Raw genomic sequence first — 17540 nt, forward strand, 5'->3', positions numbered from 1 at the left:
ACTTTCATCAAGAGGCTTTTTAGCTCCTCTTCACTTTCATCAAGAGGCTTTTTAGCTCCTCTTTACTTTCTGGGATGTTGGCAATTTGATCTCTGGTTCCTCTGCCTTTTCTAAAACCAGCTTGAACATCAGGGAGTTCACAGTTCACGTACTGCTGAAGCCTGGCTTGGAGAGTTTTGAGCATTACTTTACTAGCATGTGAGTCTAGTCAAGAGGAAATCAGAGATGACTCCTAAGTCTGATGGTGTGCAGCACCACTGAGAGGGGAAAGGCTTTGGACAGAGAAAATTTGGAGATGGAAACAAGGTTCTGAATATGAAATAGAAGGAAGTGGCCTGAACTGACATAAATTTGGGTATCACATGCATGAAGATGGCAATTAGAGCTATGTAATTAGACTGTACCACTTCAAGGGAATCTAGAGAAGCCAGAGGTTGAGCCTGGAGCACACCAACATTTAGAGTTCAGAAAGGGAGAAGCCAGCAGGGGGAGTCTGAGAAGGAACAGGCAGTGGGGAAGAGGAAAACCAGTAAGTGCTGTAGGCACTGGAGAAAGTGAAAGGTGAAAGTGAAAGTGAAGTCACTCAGTCATGTCCGACTCTTTGTGATACCGTGAACTGTAGCTCACCAGGCTCCTCCGTCCATGGGATTCTCCAGGCAAGAGTACTGGAGTGGGTTGCCATTTCCTTCTCCAGGGGATCTTCCTGACCCAGGGATCGAACCCAGGTCTCCTGCACTGCAGGCAGACACTTTAACCTCTGAGCCACCAGGGAAGCCCTTGGAGAAGCCTAGAGCAGAAGGTTTTCAAGGAGAGTCCTCACTGTGTAAATGCTGTGTGAGTTCCAACAAGACGAGGGCTTGGTGGCCTTGATAAGAGTTGTTTCAGAATAATCTCAGGGACAAGAGTCTGACTAATATAGGTTGAGAAGAGAATGTAATGTGGGACCATATAAACAACAAGGAACTCTCTGCATTTAGCCATGACTGGGACCTGAGCAATGAGGCGGCAATTAGAGACAATGTGAAGTCCAGGGGCTTTTGTTTAACAGGAGTGACACTAAGGGTTCTATGTTAATGAGAATGATCATGAGGAGAGAAGTGACAATGCAGAAGAGAAAGAGGATAACTTCAAATGCAAAGCCTTAAGAAACGAAAGGGATTCATGGATTAAATGGAGAGTTTGAAATCTGACAAGAGCAGGCAGTGCAATTCCATTTTTCTTCTAAACAGTTTTTGACATTTTCTAGATGTTTACAACTTACAAATATTACTTTGAAATTGTTTTTTAAAAAGTATTTCTAAAACTTACTTTCCTCATTCAAACAACTATGAGACCAAATGTATAGCTAGACCAATTAAAAATGCATTTTCTAGAAAAGTAAAAACTATGACAAATTACTTTAAAAAATAGCAACAAAATATAACTTTTTACCCACTATTTTTTTTACAAAAGTGAATAAAGGCAGCATTAGAGATCATTAACCAATAGATATTATATTCTCTTTATACTGACCCTTCCTAAAGTTATTATTTTCAAATACAGTCATTACATACTTTTAAGTAAACAAATTGCTTTAATCATGAAACAGAAAAACTATCTACTTGAAAATAGGTTAAAATAATTGGGACAGTTTGCTAAGAAGGCAAAATGGATAGCTTTATCATTTTTCTGAGTATATATCTTTATAATCAACTATATCTTATGTTCCAAAAGACTATAGGAGAATGGGACTGTATTAAAACAAGAGGTTTTCTTTATACAGAATGCCCTAATTGTCAGACACGAAACTCTGGAATACAGTTTCTAGAATCATCATCACCTGTAGACATTGGTAAAGACATAAGACTAGTCATGAGCCCTACAGGATTTTTATCAACCCAATGACTAGACAAAACGATCTTTAAAAAGTCTGTTAAAAAAATTTTTTTAATAAATAAAAAGTCTCTTATAGCTGTTTATTTTTTGAAATAACTTCCTAATATAGCCTAGCATTTTATCTAGCATATAGTAAGCACTCATAAATATTAAGAGTATACATGAATAACAAGATATTCATGTTTGCATTAAATTCTCATATTTAATAAATATATTTCAAGAAAAACCTAGTTGTTTTAATAGCACACAGCACAGTAACAAAACCAATTTCTTTTTCTACCCCTCTTACCTCTGGTGGTCCACTAAAAGAATAAGCGTATAGAATAGGCTGAATCATGATGAGAGACTGGGTCAAGTCTTGACGCATAAAGTGGTGACGATAATATGAACTCTCATCAGGACTATTGTTGAAAACTTGCAAGAAAGGAGATCTTCTTAAATGAAACATAAACTACAAGATAAAACATGCGAGATAGCTTTTACTGATTTTAATATGGCAACAGAAGTTTACTACTATGAACACATTTTATTACAACTATGAAGACAAAAAAACAACTTACAATAAGAACATTCTAAATTGTATTTCTCAGAATCTTACCCATATTTATCAGTTACTTAAAAATGCAACTCAACAACAACTAAAAAGTAAAAGAGATGACTCAGAAGAAAAACAAGACTAGGGACAAAAACCCCTTGTTTGGATCTAAGTCAAGTATTTAGACTAAGGGCTTCCCTGGTGCCTCAGTGGTAAAGAATCCGCCTGCCAATGCAAGAGACACAGTTTCAGTCTCTGGGATGGAAGATCCCCTGGAGAAGGAAATGGCAACCCACTCCAGTATTCTTGCCTGGAGAATTCCAAGGACAGAGGAGTCTGGCAAGCTACAATCCACAGGATCACAAAGGAGTTGGACATGACTCAGTGACTAAACAAGAATAACTTAGACGAATGCCCTCAATTCCCTTACTATTTCCTGATACGAAGTGAGGTCCGAGAATTCTCAAAACACAAAGGGTTGCCTCCCTTAAGACAAGTGAGTGAGTGACAGTCACTTAGTTGTGCCTGAATCTTTTCAACCCCATGGACTATATATAGCCTGCCAGGCTCCTCTGTCCATGGAATTCTCCAGGCAAGAATACTGGAGTGGGTAGCCATTCCCTTCTCCATTAAGACAAGTAGACTCTGCCTTATTCTAATTCTCCAAAATCTCAACCAGAGACTTGGGGAAGTCTCCCCCTAGAAACATGGAGTTTCTAGGTTACAGATCAATAAAATATTTTCAAAAAATAAGAGTATCTCTGAAAAGAAGGTCGAAGCTTTAAACAAAGTTTTTGTGAGGAGCAAAAATTTGAATTTCCGTATCTCAATATTAATCATCTCTCCAGGTTAAGGTAAAATAAAATACCACTTGTTCCATAAAGATATACCAAATAATCCATTTGGAAGGATTCTTTAAAGTTTCCTTTAAATATTGTGTCTCTCTTGTAGTGTTGAATCTCACTTTCTTTTCTACATTGTTTACATATATTACAGATCTCACCCTTCAAAATGAAAGCTCCTTGAAAACAGAATCCATGTCAACCATCTTTATTCTCCTAAATTACTTGCACTTCGTATATACTCAGTTGAATAAATATTATCTCTATTACTCATCATATAAACCTATACTTTAAAGAATATCTACCAAAATAACAGACAGACAGACTCCACTATCCAAGCAGAAAGATTCTGTAAGATAAAGGTTCTTTTCTGTTTATCTGGGATGTCTCCATAAATCTGTCCTCAGGCAATGATACCATAAGACTAGCAGACTGTTAAAATTACTTCCTTTTGGCAGTACTGCAATTAGTTAGATCCCTTTTATCCGATGGAAAGCTAATCTGCTTCATACCAAATTGTGCTCCCCAATAAGGTTTTGGTGTAAATTTCTACTCACCACAAATATATGCTATATTCAAGGTTATCATAAAAATACTACTTACTTTTCACTAACTATTCAATCATAATACTATTTTCTTAGCTATCTCAAAACTTAAAACCTAACCAAAAGAATAATCCTGTAAGACGAATAATAAAAGAAAACAGGAAAAGTGAGACCCAACACTACTGTCAACACTAAGAACACAGATCTTTTGTCTACTCACCTGTGGATAAAGAGAGAAAGTTTCTGAAAATCTGAAGGAACTTGGATCATCTTTGTGATACTCGCCAAACTTCTGACACTAAATAAAATAAAACTTGTTAGTAATACATTCTCTGGCACAGAGCTAAAACTTCTGCCTATGTGCTTTCTATTTTTAAAAAGTTATTCTCTTTAGGAGGCAGATACTTGATACAGGATAAAACTGGGATATTATTTATAGACTTACCAAGAGAATGATTACCAAAAAAAGACAGAAATTTTAATTTTGGAAGCAAACAATACATTTGCTTCAGTGCAGAACAACTCATCTTAAAAGTGTTTGAATTTTTTTAAACTAAGTGTCTCTGATAGCAAATGAAGAGCTCTGGGTGATGGCCCAAAAAGCTCAATATGTGCCCCCTAAGACCCTACCTAAAAAAGACAACAGTCTACAGACAGAAAGATGTACTGTCAAGATACCATAGTGGCTCTAAAGGCAAAATGATGGTATAAAATTGGGTACACTTGAAAAAATGCCAAAAAGAAAGAGCTACTGAGGAAAAGAAAATCAAGATCAACAGGTAAACCAGTAAAGAAAGAACACAAAGGCAGAAACTAAAAGGCAATAAAGGAGACACATGCTCTAGCGACAGGGAAGTAAACCCTCCATGATAATATAACAAAAGGCATCAAAATAACTGAGATAATCCACAGGAGAAAGTGCGCAGCACAATGCCTGACACTAAGCACTCAGTAAATGGGAGCTTCCTCTTTGTTCCTCAGCAGTCTCTGACCTGAAAAGTTTCTATAGTACTTATGTAACTGGTCTGCTTCCTGGCAACATCTATCAGTACTTGCATATGATCGAGGGCAAAAATAACAAGCAAAAAGTAACAAAAGGTTCACTGCTGAAAGTAGTACAGGGCTTTCGTAGCCTAAAATGTTCAACTAAATCATTTACATAGCTATCTGTGCCATAAAGAACACATAAAAGGCATAATTGGTTTGATCACATTATTGGCTTTCAGGAAAAATCATTTCAGAACCACAGCTAGCCAAAGGATAAAAAAGCTGCAGTCGCAGCACTAATCCTCAGAAAATAGATCTTGGTATCTGGGAATAAGAGTATTTCTGACACAATGCGCCCTAACAACATTTCACTGATAAAACTTATAGATTAGGATAATAATTTTCACTGTCCAATATGAAAAGCCACTAGCTATGATAAATTTAAATTAATTAAAATTAAATTAAAATCCAGCTTCTCAGTTGCACTAGCCATATTTCAAGTACTCAAGAACCACATGTCGGCAGTAGTTCCATAATGGACAGTGCCGACGACAGAACATTTCTGCCATTGTAAAAGTTCTCCTGAAAGCACTGGTCAAAAATATAAAATATACGTGAGATCTAGAACATCAAACACGTTGAAAAGATTCTTCAGAAAAGCCATGTCACACATCGTTTGATTTTATTAAGAGATCAGCAAGTTTTTCATGTTTTTCATTTTCATTTTTATTGGTCACTGCTTTCCTTCTTTTGCTAATTCCTTGTCCATGATCTTTGCTTATCTTTTACCCCAATACTACTGATTTGCAATAGCTCTTATAGATGAAAATTTTCACATGTTGCCATACATGTAATAAAGTTGGTAATAAATTGTGCTAATGGTATTTTTAACCACACAGACTTTTGTTTCATTTGAATGTAATAAATCTTTTAATATTTTTATTTATGGCTCCTGATTATGTTTCATATTTAAAGTCCTTTTTCATCCAGAGGTTAAATACATATTAACTTATTTTTATAAATATTGCCTATGCCACAGATAACAATATACATTTTGTGTAATATACACATACATAAATTTCTAATCTTTGGGTTACTTTTTAAAATTTTATTGAACACTCAAATGCCCTAGCATTAATTACTGGAATTGTGAGGAGTTCTTATTTACAACCCAACCAGAACACTACCACAAATGAGAAAAAAAAAAAAAAAAAACTAAAGCAAAAAGGAGGTATATCAAAGATCCACTGTTTCAGTTATTTGGTAGTAGTAAGATTGGGCAAATAAAGCGACAGTAACACAATTTTCTCGGAGAAAATAACAACACTTGTAAGAACTTTAGTCTTTAATTCAGCTATTAGTTATGCACAAAGCCAGCCACATAAATGGGCCCAAAGGGTCAAAGCCTAATCTCTATAAGAAAATGGTAATGATGGAAACAGTCCTTAAAAACAGCACAACTAAAGTGCCTGGTCCTACCAGTATACCAGAAAAAGTCCAGCTTCACACTGAAAGCTACTTATCAGTGGGTTTTACACAAGTTGATAACCCAAGTTGTACTATCCAATTTTGTGTCATATGTCATAACCTACAAAAGCAGTGACAGCTCCAGCAAAACGGAAAAAAGTACTTCACTACAAATCATAACCATATGGCAAATAAATGTGATTACTTCAAACAGCTTTTAGATTCTCAAAGCAGTAAAGTATTTGTTAAAATTACATAGTCACAATCAGTGAAAAAGCTCAGGAAACAAGATATTTCAGAGAAAAATTTATTATCTAGAAAAGAAAAAGTCACACAGTGGATAAGAACCTAATAATGACCACATGTAAAATTAGAGTAAGTAAAATGCTAGGATAAGATGAAGTCTGAGAAATTAGAAAGGTTCCATTGTAAAACAATATAAAAAATGAATGCATTCATGACATGTTACATGATGTTGAAGAGGTTTGTATAATTGGCTTAAAAATAACAGCTTCCCTAATCAAGCAAACAAGTCAATAGATTTCACCAATGTCATGCCAAGTTGCTAAATAACAGTGAAATTGCAGAGGACTTTTCTGCTGCCCTAAACAAGCAAAGGGCAAAACATATTTAATGCTTGGACCTTCTTATATGGAAACCGAAGTCTACCTTGGAGAAAATATGCTGGCATTTGTACTGATGGTGTCCAATTAATGGTTGGCTCCAAGAGAGGTTTTATGACTCTTGTCAAAAAAAGACAGGCTGATGTTGTCAGAACACTGCTTTCTTCACAAAGAGGTACCAGCATAAAAACGCCCTCAAAAGTGAAAGAGTGAAAGCACTGGAAGATGCTACAAAAATGGTTAACTTTATTAAACAAAGACTGGTTCCCTCAATAATGTTTTAAATATACATGAAAATTTAGACAACACAAAAACTTCCTGCTAAAAAAAGAAATTTGATAGCCTAGCAAAGAGAGTTCTCAATAGAGTTTTCAAACTCAAGGAAGAACTGAAGAAGTACTTTCAAGGAAATCATAGGCCAGAATTTGCTGAGTAAATAGGAAGCATTAACCAAGCATTCTAGGTCATAACATAAGTGATGGGTTCCTGACATGTTAAAGCCCAAGTATAATTATCATTCTTAACAACTTTACTAACATATACTTTGGTAGCCTAGATACAGATAATAAAGACTTGTCTATGTTTTGTATGTTAATGTGTATAATTTTTATATCCTAATTAATTTCTCTTCAAACTTCCACTAAAATAAAAATAGAAAATTTAAACCACAGCAGTGGAGGAAACTATGTAAAAATACAGTAAAAACAAATACAGCAATTAAACTGGGAATTAATTTGGTATCAGTCCCCCCAAATAATAATAGGTTACATCATTGTGACTCCTTCATTTTAAGGAAGAAAGGCATTTTCATTTACTGGAAGAGATCAATGAACTCTACTATTCATCACTATGCCTTTCTCAGCAACTTGATCAGTAGTCCCTCACACAGTCCTTCAGTTACACTGTCAAGTACCTTTGAAACAGATTATCAGAAAACACTGACCATAAATAAATGCATACCGATTCAGAACAGTATGTTTACTTCTTACCAGTCTAATGAGCTGTCTGTCTAGCCATCTAAGCACATCTGGACCTTCTTCAGTTTCAGCTCTATAAATCGCCAGCCGAGCCATAAGAATGGCAGCTGCCTCCTGGTCAAAAGATGCAGCAATGTTTTGGATCTGAGTTTGAGCATCTGCCCAGCTAAAAACAAGAAGAAAACACAGAATTGCTGCTAAATTATTGTGTTCATGATACCTTAGTTGGCTATTACACAGATTTAAATTTAAAAGATACAGAAAATTACTTCAATATTTCAAAATTCCAATATTACCTAGAAAAATTAGGTTTAAAAAAATCACTAATAGTAGTTTCAGTATAGTACTCACTGTTTTTCAGAAAGAAACATCCAAACCTAATAAAATCCTCTAAAATAATTGCATGCGCCTAGGTGCTTCAGTCCTGTCCAACTCTTTGCGACCCCATGGACAGCAGCCCGCCAGGCTTCTCTGTCCGTGGGATTCTCCAGGAAAGAATACTCGAGTGAGTTGCAATGCCCTCCTCCTGGGGATGTTCCTGACCCATGGATGAAACCTATGTCCCTTACTGCTCCTGCACTGGCAGGCAAGTTCTTGACCACTAGTGTCCGCAGAAGCAGTACATTTCCAAACACATTCCTTAAAACAGTAAGATCATTACACATAAAAATAACAGCACAGGTATGTGCATACGTATGCACACAGATACACGGGTTGGTATCACAACAAACTATGGAAAATTCAACAGTTAGAACTGGACATGGAACAACAGATTGGTTCCAAGTCAGGAGAGGAGTACATCAAGGCTTTATAGTGGCACCGTGCTTATTTAACTTACATGCAGAATACATCATGAGAAACGCTGGACTGGAAGAAACACAAGCTGGAATCAAGATTGCCGGGAGAAATATCAATAACCTCAGATATGCAGATGACACCACCCTTACGGCAGAAAGTGAAGAAGAATTAAAGAGCCTCCTGATGAAAGTGAAAGAAGAGAGTGAAAAAGTTGGCTTAAAGCTCAATATTCAGAAAACGAAGATCATGGCATCTGGTCCCATCACTTCATGGCAAATAGATGAAGAAACAGTGGAAACAGTGACAGACTTGATTTCTGGGGGCTCCAAAATCACTGCAGATGATAACTGAAGCCATGAAATTAAAAGACATTTGCTCCTTGGAAGAAAAGTTATGACCAACCTAGACAGCATATCAAAAAGCAGAGACATTACTTTGCCAACAAAGGTCCGTCTAGTCAAGGCTATGGTTTTCCCAGTGGTCATGTATGGATGTGAGAGTTGGACTATAAAGAACACTGAGCGCCAATGAATTGATGCTTTTGAACTGTGGTGTTGGAAAAGACTCTTGAGAGTCCTTTGGACTTCAAGGAGATCCAACCAGTCCATCCTAAAGGAAATCAGTCCTGAATATTCATTGGAAGGACTGATGTTGAAGCTGAAACTCCAATACTTTGGCCACCTGATGCAAAGAAGTGACTCATTTGAAAAGACCCTAATGCTGGGAAAGGTTAAAAGCAGGAGGAAAAGGGAACGACAGAGGATGCGATGGTTGGATGGCATCACCGACTGAATGGGCATGAATCTGAGTAAACTCCAGGGGTTGGTGATGGACAGGGAGGCCTGGCGTGCTGCAATCCATGGGGTCGCAAAGAGTTGGAAGTCCATGGGGTCACAAAGAGTCAGACATGACTGAGCAACTGAACTGAACTGAACTGACATGCGTTGGTATATCTGACTTTAAAAATTCATTTATTCAATCTTATAAAATCTTCAATCTTATAAAAACAGAAAAATGGAAACACAAAAAATAAAATTTTCTCCCAGACTAAATAATTATCATTTCCTAAACTGGAAAATGAATAAAGTATCAGAATTTTTTCTCATTGGTCTTTAATTCAATTATTAGTAATAAAAATTACCTAATTAAAATTATTATGTATTCTTTTCTCTCCATATGACACAATAAAACCAATCAAAAATAATAAGTAAAATTTTAGTCTAAGTGATTCATTTGCTATTATATATAAAATAGCACAATTTATTAAACCCACCTATTCTATAAATTTAATCCAGTCAAGCTGATAACAAGGAGACCCAGCAATAGCTCTTGTTTGTTTGTCTAACATTTCACAGGCAGAGTTTTTTAATACTTCAGCTGATCCTGTTCCTAAAGTACCTCACTTAAAGAAATTCTGGCAATACTTATAGGTTCATGAAAAGCTGAACCACTTTTACATGACTTAGAGCTCTAAGAAGGGATCCCAAGAAAACTCAGGCAGCAGCGCTCAAATTCTTCTCCTTTTTCTCTCTGCTTTTAATTTTTTTTCAAGTAGACAAATAATTGTTTACTATTTTCCAGGTGACTTATAGCCATAGATTATCTCAGTGTAATGAAATACCAAGAAGCAGAAAACAATGCGAATGAATAAAGGAATAAGAACTGATAATTTTAAAGGTTATTTTTAGTGCAATTTAAACACAGTGATTATACTAATAGTTTAATTACTTTTTAACTAAAAAAATATCATAGAACTAAAAACAAAGCTGTTGCTTGTTTGGCCACGCAGCAGGGCTTGCAGAATCTTAGTTCCGCAACCAGGGAGTGAACCAGGGCCCACAGCAGCTGAAGTACCAATGGTTAGAACCACTAGAACACCACGGAATTCTCCAAAGCAAAATTGTTTTAAATGGGAATTTCCCCAACTTGTACGACCATGATATTCACTTGCTGAAACATTTTTCTCCTGAAAACAATATGGCTCAGCAGTGAAAAATATATTAGCAAGCAAACACATACAAATTTACTACTTAAAAGTTATTTAGCCATAAATTTAAAATTTTATTCCTAAAGTTTAAAGGGTTTGTTCACATGGCAAAATCTGTCTTCTGTATTTTCAATACTCATTCACTATGATTCTTACCAGTAGTTTCAAACCAAACTTTCCAGATCAAAGTTATTTTCTCTATACAACAAAGGATAACTTGACTGTATCTCAGGAACTTAAGTCCTTTACTTTCATACGGTTTATTCACTTAACAAATGCACTTGCCTCAGCCCCTAAAGTCATATTTCTAATAAATAAAGGGAAAAAAATAAGACTCGATTATTGAAAATGGCCAGGATAAGTTAATTTGAAGAAGCAGGTGCTTTGGTGAGACACAATGATATAAATGGCATCAAAACACATACGGTATCTCTCTACAAATAGCCACAAAAATTCGAAGCAAAAAAAATTTGAAGATCTATAAATCCATGAAAAATTTCTTACAACAAAAGTTCCCCTTCTCTTGAAAGATTAACCTCTTTTTAAAACTTTTCATTTTAAGAGTATTTCAAACATAAAAGCAATGAGTAGAATGATCTATATATTCATCACCTAGATTAAACAATTGGCAGCACTGTAACATTCTGTTTTGCCATTCTCTCTTCCTTTGTACACACACACTTTTTCTTTTGCCAAACTTTGTGAGAGTAAATTAAAGATAAATATATCACCTTCTCCTTAAATACCTCAGTGTGTCTCTCCTAAGAATAAAAAAGTTCCCTTATACAGCTCCAGTTACAAAATTAATGAAATTAAATACTGACATAACTCCAGTATTCCTGTCTGGGAAATCTCATGGACAGAAGAACCAGGCAGGCTATTGTCCGTGGCATCACAAAGAGTCGGACACAATTTAGCAAATGAACACCACCACCAAACCACACAATCTGGAGACTAGGATTTGGGGAAATAGTTCTTGATGGAAATTTGGCATAAAATGGAAAGTGAAGTGACCTAGCAATATGGAATATAGACTTTTGTAAGAAATTAAAATTTGAGTATAGAATAATAGTTGCAAATATTCAAACAATAAAGTCTGTGGTTAAAGGAAAAAGATAAAACATTATTATCCGATACGTAGATCAAATTCAAATTGCCCCAATTGTCTCAACAATGTCCCTATAGCAAAAATTTTCCGGACAGGATTTTATCCAGGATTGCATACTGGCTTTAGTTGTAACATCTCTTTCGTCTCCTTTAATTTGGACAAGTCACTAACAGTTTCTTTGCCTTCTAAGACATTTTTGTTGTGTCTAAGCCAATGGCTTTGTAAAGTATCCCTCAATTTGACAAGCTCAGTTGTTTCCTTAAGCAAATATTTTGAATTCCAAATTAAGTTATACATGCATGTGGGGGTGGGATGTGTACATGTTGCTAAGTCACTTCAGTCATGTCCAACTCTGTGCAACCCCATAGACAGCAGCCCACCAGGCTCCTCTGTCCCTGGGATTCTCCAGGCAAGAACACTGGTGTGGGTTGCCATTTCCTTCTCCAGTGTGTATGTTGAGGGGGCATAAATAAATTGACCTATTTGCCAAGAATCAATACTTCAAAATTTATAGTATGAAATCTGAACAAACATAAAGGAAAGCTCAATTGGCACATTTTCTTCAAAAGAATAATATATTCACTTAACATTCATTCAAGGATTTTAAGTCAGAGCAAAGTTATAGCAGGACAATATATCTCATCTCTCTACATACTGCCCTCTACTATTTAACAGGCCATCTAACACAACACTCTGTTGAAACATTAGGCTGTGTCCATCACTCACCAAAATAGTCTCATGGTTTTCAGAAATGAAGCTGGAATTTAAACACATTTCAATACAAGGAGAGCTATTTCCTTCAGTGTGCATTTTCTAAACCATACCTAGATCAGGTTAAGTTTATACTGACCAACACTTCCTACCCAGACAATCAAGTCCAAGACAAACAAAAATAGACCAAAAGCCTGTTCACATCTAGACTCACCTCATCTAAGAATTCTTTCCAGACTAACTTCATTCCAAAATGTCATTCAAAATAGGAAGCCAGTTTTGGGAGCATGACACATAAATTAAATCTCTAACAAATACAACTTACTTCCTAGCAATGGTGGTCACTCGTATACGTCTCTGCCCACTTGAATGCTGATACTGAGTCACAAACTGGATTGCACCACGCCCTCCTTGAGGAATTGGAGCATTATGCTGCATAAAAATAAAAGAGCAGAATCTAAGCACAGTCTATTACAGTGTTGTCATATACTCATGGATTGCACATCCTAGCACTAACAATTCATTCTAAAATCTATCAGGAGGATGCTTATTTCAAGGGCATACAGAACAATGGTGATTCGCCACATGAAAGAGAAATATATTGGGGAGAGGAGAAAAATTATGAAGGATAAGAGGGGATTGAGTCAAGCTAGTAAACCGATTTCAAGTAATATATAATTCAGAGAAACATGAAAAAGCAAAATGAAGGGAGAAGCATAAAGAAATTAAAAGATTAAAAAAAAAAAGCATATGTGAGGCAATTCTGCCTAACAGTAACTGGATAAAAAGAAATGGAGCTAACATAAAAAAGAATGAAATAATGCCTTTTACAGCAATATGGATGGACTGAGATATAATCATACTAAGTAAGAGAGACAGAGAAACATGTATATCATATGATAACATTTATATGTAGAATCTAAAAAAAAGATACAAATGAACTTATTTACAAAACAGAAATAAATTCACAGACATAGAAAACAAATTTATGGTTACCAAAGGGGAAGGTTGGGGTGGGGGATTAGGGTTTGGGGATTAACATAGACACACTACTATATATAAAACAGATAACCAACAAGGACCTACTGTATAGCACAGGGAACTATACTCAATATTTTGAAATAACCTATAAGGGAAAAGAATCTGAAAAAGAATAGAAAAATATACATGTATAACTTTGCTGTAGACCTGAAACTAACACAACATTTTAAATTGACTACAATTCAATAAAAGAAAGAGAACTTGAGCTAAGTTCTCCTCCCCTAGGTACATAAGATGAAAACAGAGATTTTAGGAAGATAATCACATGATGAACAGATGACCAACAGAAAACCATTAATGAGAAGAGACCAACAGTAATATATGATAATAATCCTCAGAAAGAAACAAGACGGTCAAAAGGGAAACTTTCTTCATGCCCTTTGACAACAGACATTCTTGCTTTGTGGTTGTTGTTACCGTCTGTCAATAAGAGCCACTATCTTTTTCACAAATTTTAATAGTTAAAAAAAAAAATTACTGCATCTATTTTAGGCAGGCTCACTACTAATACTTCATAATTCATTTTATGCCCCATAACTACTGGTATATCAATATTTATACGTTATATCATTCCTTAATATGATAATGTTCTCCTGCAGCAGAACAAAATATCTTTCCAAATATTGACATCTTTTACCTTCCAATCTTTTTCTATAAATTTTGATATCTTAAACTTTCTTTCAAAAGGACTCATATATCAGTATATACCTTGCAACACCTAGGAGGAACTAGATACCTACCTACAAAAATGCATAACTAGAACAGAATTTAAGATTTTATTTATGCTACAGTTTTAAAACAAAAGACTAAAAGCTGGGTTCCCCAAAAAGGTTGGGTATTTGCAGCTCTCCCTGATGTCTCTTATTATATAGTATGTCCTCTCACCAAGGAGTATAGCCTTGAGAAATAGAAAATGACAAAGAAAAATTTCAAAACAGAATAATCTTTTGGTCATAGCTCTGGAAATACTCATGGCCTAAATTATGTTTTCAAATATACATTTCCATATTCAAATATAAAAGTCATACCTGATTGACAACTTCAAAATATATGGCTAAGGTTGTAGTGGGACTGAGTCCACATATCTTCCACTGACAAGTGCCACCTGTTCCTATCTCCTGTAAAAATAAAACAGCATATTTGAAAGCTAGAGAATACAATTTATCTCTGGTGGTGGTGGTGGTGGTTTAGTCAATAAGTCGTGTCCGACTCTTGCGACCCCATGGACTGTAGCCTGCCAGACTCCTCTGTCCATGGGATTCTCCAGGCAAGAGTACTGGGGTGGGAATTTACCACTGCTGCTGCTGCTGCTGCTAAGTCGCTTCAGTCGTGTCCGACTCTGTGCAACCCCATAGATGGCAGCCCACCAGGCTCCCCCGTCCCTGGGATTCTCCAGGCAAGAACACTGGAGTGGGTTGCCATTTCCTTCTCCAATGCATGAAAGTGAAAAGTGAAAAGTGAAAGTGAAGTCGCTCAGTCGTGTCCAACTCTTAGCGACCCCATGGACTGCAGCCTACCAGGCTCCTCCACCCATGGGATTTTCCAGGCAAGAGTACTGGAGTGGGGTGCCATTGCCTTCTCCAATTACCGCTATATATATATATGTACGGGCTTCCTTTGTAGCTCAGTTGGTAAAGAATCTGCCTGCAGTGCAGGAGACCTGGGTTCGATCACTGGGTTGGGAAGATCCCCTGGAGAAGGAAATGGGAACGCACTCCAGTATCCTTGCCTGGAAAATCTCATGGACACAGAAGCCTGGTGTGCTGCAGCCCATGGGGTCGCAAAGAGTCGGGCATGACTGAGCGACTAACACTTACCTATTTATACACACACACACACACACACACACACACACATATATGCATATATATATAAAGGTGGAAACGTAGAAAAAAATACCAGTGAGAAAAAATTTACTTCAGGTTTCTAACTAATTCTCTAAATGTCAAATGTCTATGATTTTTTTAAGATCATATAAACATGCCATGAAATAAAATTAAGCAGTTTTCACACAAATAAAATTAATTCAAATCCTTGCTAAGTAAATTGTAAAAATATTAGCATAAGTTCCTCATATTGTAGACATTAAAAGTATACTCAATTTAATGAAGTACTTTCAACTAACATTATCCTTCTATCCAATGATTTAATCCACTTAAAGAGATAGTGATTTAACATATGCATATATGAATACAGGTTCTTTGGATCAGAACTGTGTAATTTGAGCAGTCTAATTTCCAAGAAAACATCTCAGATATAAATTTTTACCAGGCAAACTGCTTAATTAATTTTTAAAGTGTCATTTCAAAGATGATTGCACACTTTGTATTTTATCACATCATTTTCTTCACAGCTATATGATTCTACCATTTCAAAGTACGTTATACATCTCCTAGATAGAATAATAGTAAAGAAAGGAATTAATTCAGCTTGTGGCTTGGCTGGTAAAGAATTTGCCTGCAATATGGGAGATCTGAGTTAGAACCCTGGGTTGGGAAGATCCTCTGGAGAAGGGAAAGGCTACCCACTCCAGTATTCTGGCCTGGAGAATTCCATGGACTGTATAGTCCATGGGGTCGCAAAGAGTCAGACACAACTGAGTGACTTTCACTTTCAAAATCTTTAATTTAATTACTCCAATGTAATCTCTAATGAAAAAAATGGGGGGATTAATTTTGACTTTCAGAAATCTCCAACTTTCCAAATCATAATAGTTGCTTTTTCCCCTCCAGGCACAATGGGGCAAGGAATAACTTAGGCATGAAAAATAGAAGACTAGTGACAGTGCAAAAGTTCTAATTTAGGGACGGATGGGAAAAGTAGTATGTGGAAAGAACAACCACAAACAGAGGTATACCAATGGGAGCTGAAGTACGTTCTACTGAAAAGCACCCACACGGTCATTTTGAAAGGAATGCTACATACTGCCACCCCAGGTCTCTATTGGATCTGCCCTGAGAATTAATGATTTTCTTTTTAGAAAAAAAGGCCGTGACTTACATTTTCAGACACACAGGGTCCTTTAGAATTGAGAGACACACAGGGTCCAATAGCTCCTGAAATCTTTATTTCCCTTGAGGTCTGCAAAATAAGAATATACAGTCAGCCCTCCGTGTTGGTGGGCTCCACATCGGCATCTGTTTGAATGAGAGCTTTCTGGATACATGTGGCAATTTCTTAAAATAAGACAACAATGAAGTTTGCTGCATCAAATGACTCTTCTTTTCACAAGCAATTTCTCTGTAGAATGCAACACTGTTGGACAGCATTTTACCCGTTAATTGAACCGCTTTCAAAATTGGAGTGAGTCCTCTCAAACTCTGTCACTGCTTTATCAACTAAATTTATATAATACTTTAAATCCTTTGTGGTCATTTCAACAGTCTATACAGTATTTTCACCAGTAGATTCTATTTCAAGAAACCCCACTTTCTTTGCTCTTTCTGAAGAAGAAACTCCTCTCCATTCAAGTTTCATCATGAGACTGTGGCAATTCAGTCACATCTTCAGGCTTCATTTAAGTATTTATTTATTTCGCTGCACCAGGTCCTAGTTGCAGCACACAGGATCTTTGATCTTTACTGCAGCATGCAGGATCTTTTAGTTGTGGCACGTGGCTTCTTTCAGTTGCAACATACGAACTCCTATTTGCGGCATGTGGGATCTAGTTCCCTGACCAGGGATGGAACCTAGGCCCCCTGCATTGGGAGCACAGTCTCAGCCACTGGACCACCAGAGAAGTCCCCAGGCTCTAATTCTAGTTAGCTCTAATTCCCCACTGCTAATTCTAGTTCCCTAGTTGTTTCCACTATATCTATAATTACTTTCTCCACTGAAGTCTTGAACCCCTCAGAGACCCATGAGGCTTGAAACTTCTTTCAAATGCCTGTTAAGGCTGATATTTTTTTACCTCTTTCCACAAATCACATATGTTCTTAATGGCATCTAGAATGGTGAATTCTCTGCCAAGATTCATCAAATGAATGGCAGCCATGACCTTATGAAACATATTTCTTAAAAAACAGGACTTGAAAGTTGAAATTA

General features: G+C 36.3%; 1 protein-coding gene across 1 annotated transcript in view; it reads right to left on the reverse strand.

Moving 5' to 3' along the window:
* SEC23A (Sec23 homolog A, coat complex II component) overlaps positions 1 to 17540 on the reverse strand; it is a 58145-nt gene that overhangs the window by 16152 nt on the left and 24453 nt on the right. The window contains exons 11-16 of the mRNA XM_018066347.1: positions 16497 to 16577; positions 14525 to 14614; positions 12781 to 12887; positions 7864 to 8017; positions 4018 to 4095; positions 2165 to 2326 (exon numbers count right to left, since the gene is read on the reverse strand). Coding sequence (XP_017921836.1) covers positions 2165 to 2326; positions 4018 to 4095; positions 7864 to 8017; positions 12781 to 12887; positions 14525 to 14614; positions 16497 to 16577 — 672 coding nt within the window. The remainder of the gene's footprint in view (positions 1 to 2164; positions 2327 to 4017; positions 4096 to 7863; positions 8018 to 12780; positions 12888 to 14524; positions 14615 to 16496; positions 16578 to 17540) is intronic.

This window comes from Capra hircus, chromosome 21 (genome assembly GCF_001704415.2).
Source record: "Capra hircus breed San Clemente chromosome 21, ASM170441v1, whole genome shotgun sequence".
In the NCBI taxonomy this organism is placed as follows: Eukaryota; Metazoa; Chordata; class Mammalia; order Artiodactyla; family Bovidae; genus Capra; species Capra hircus.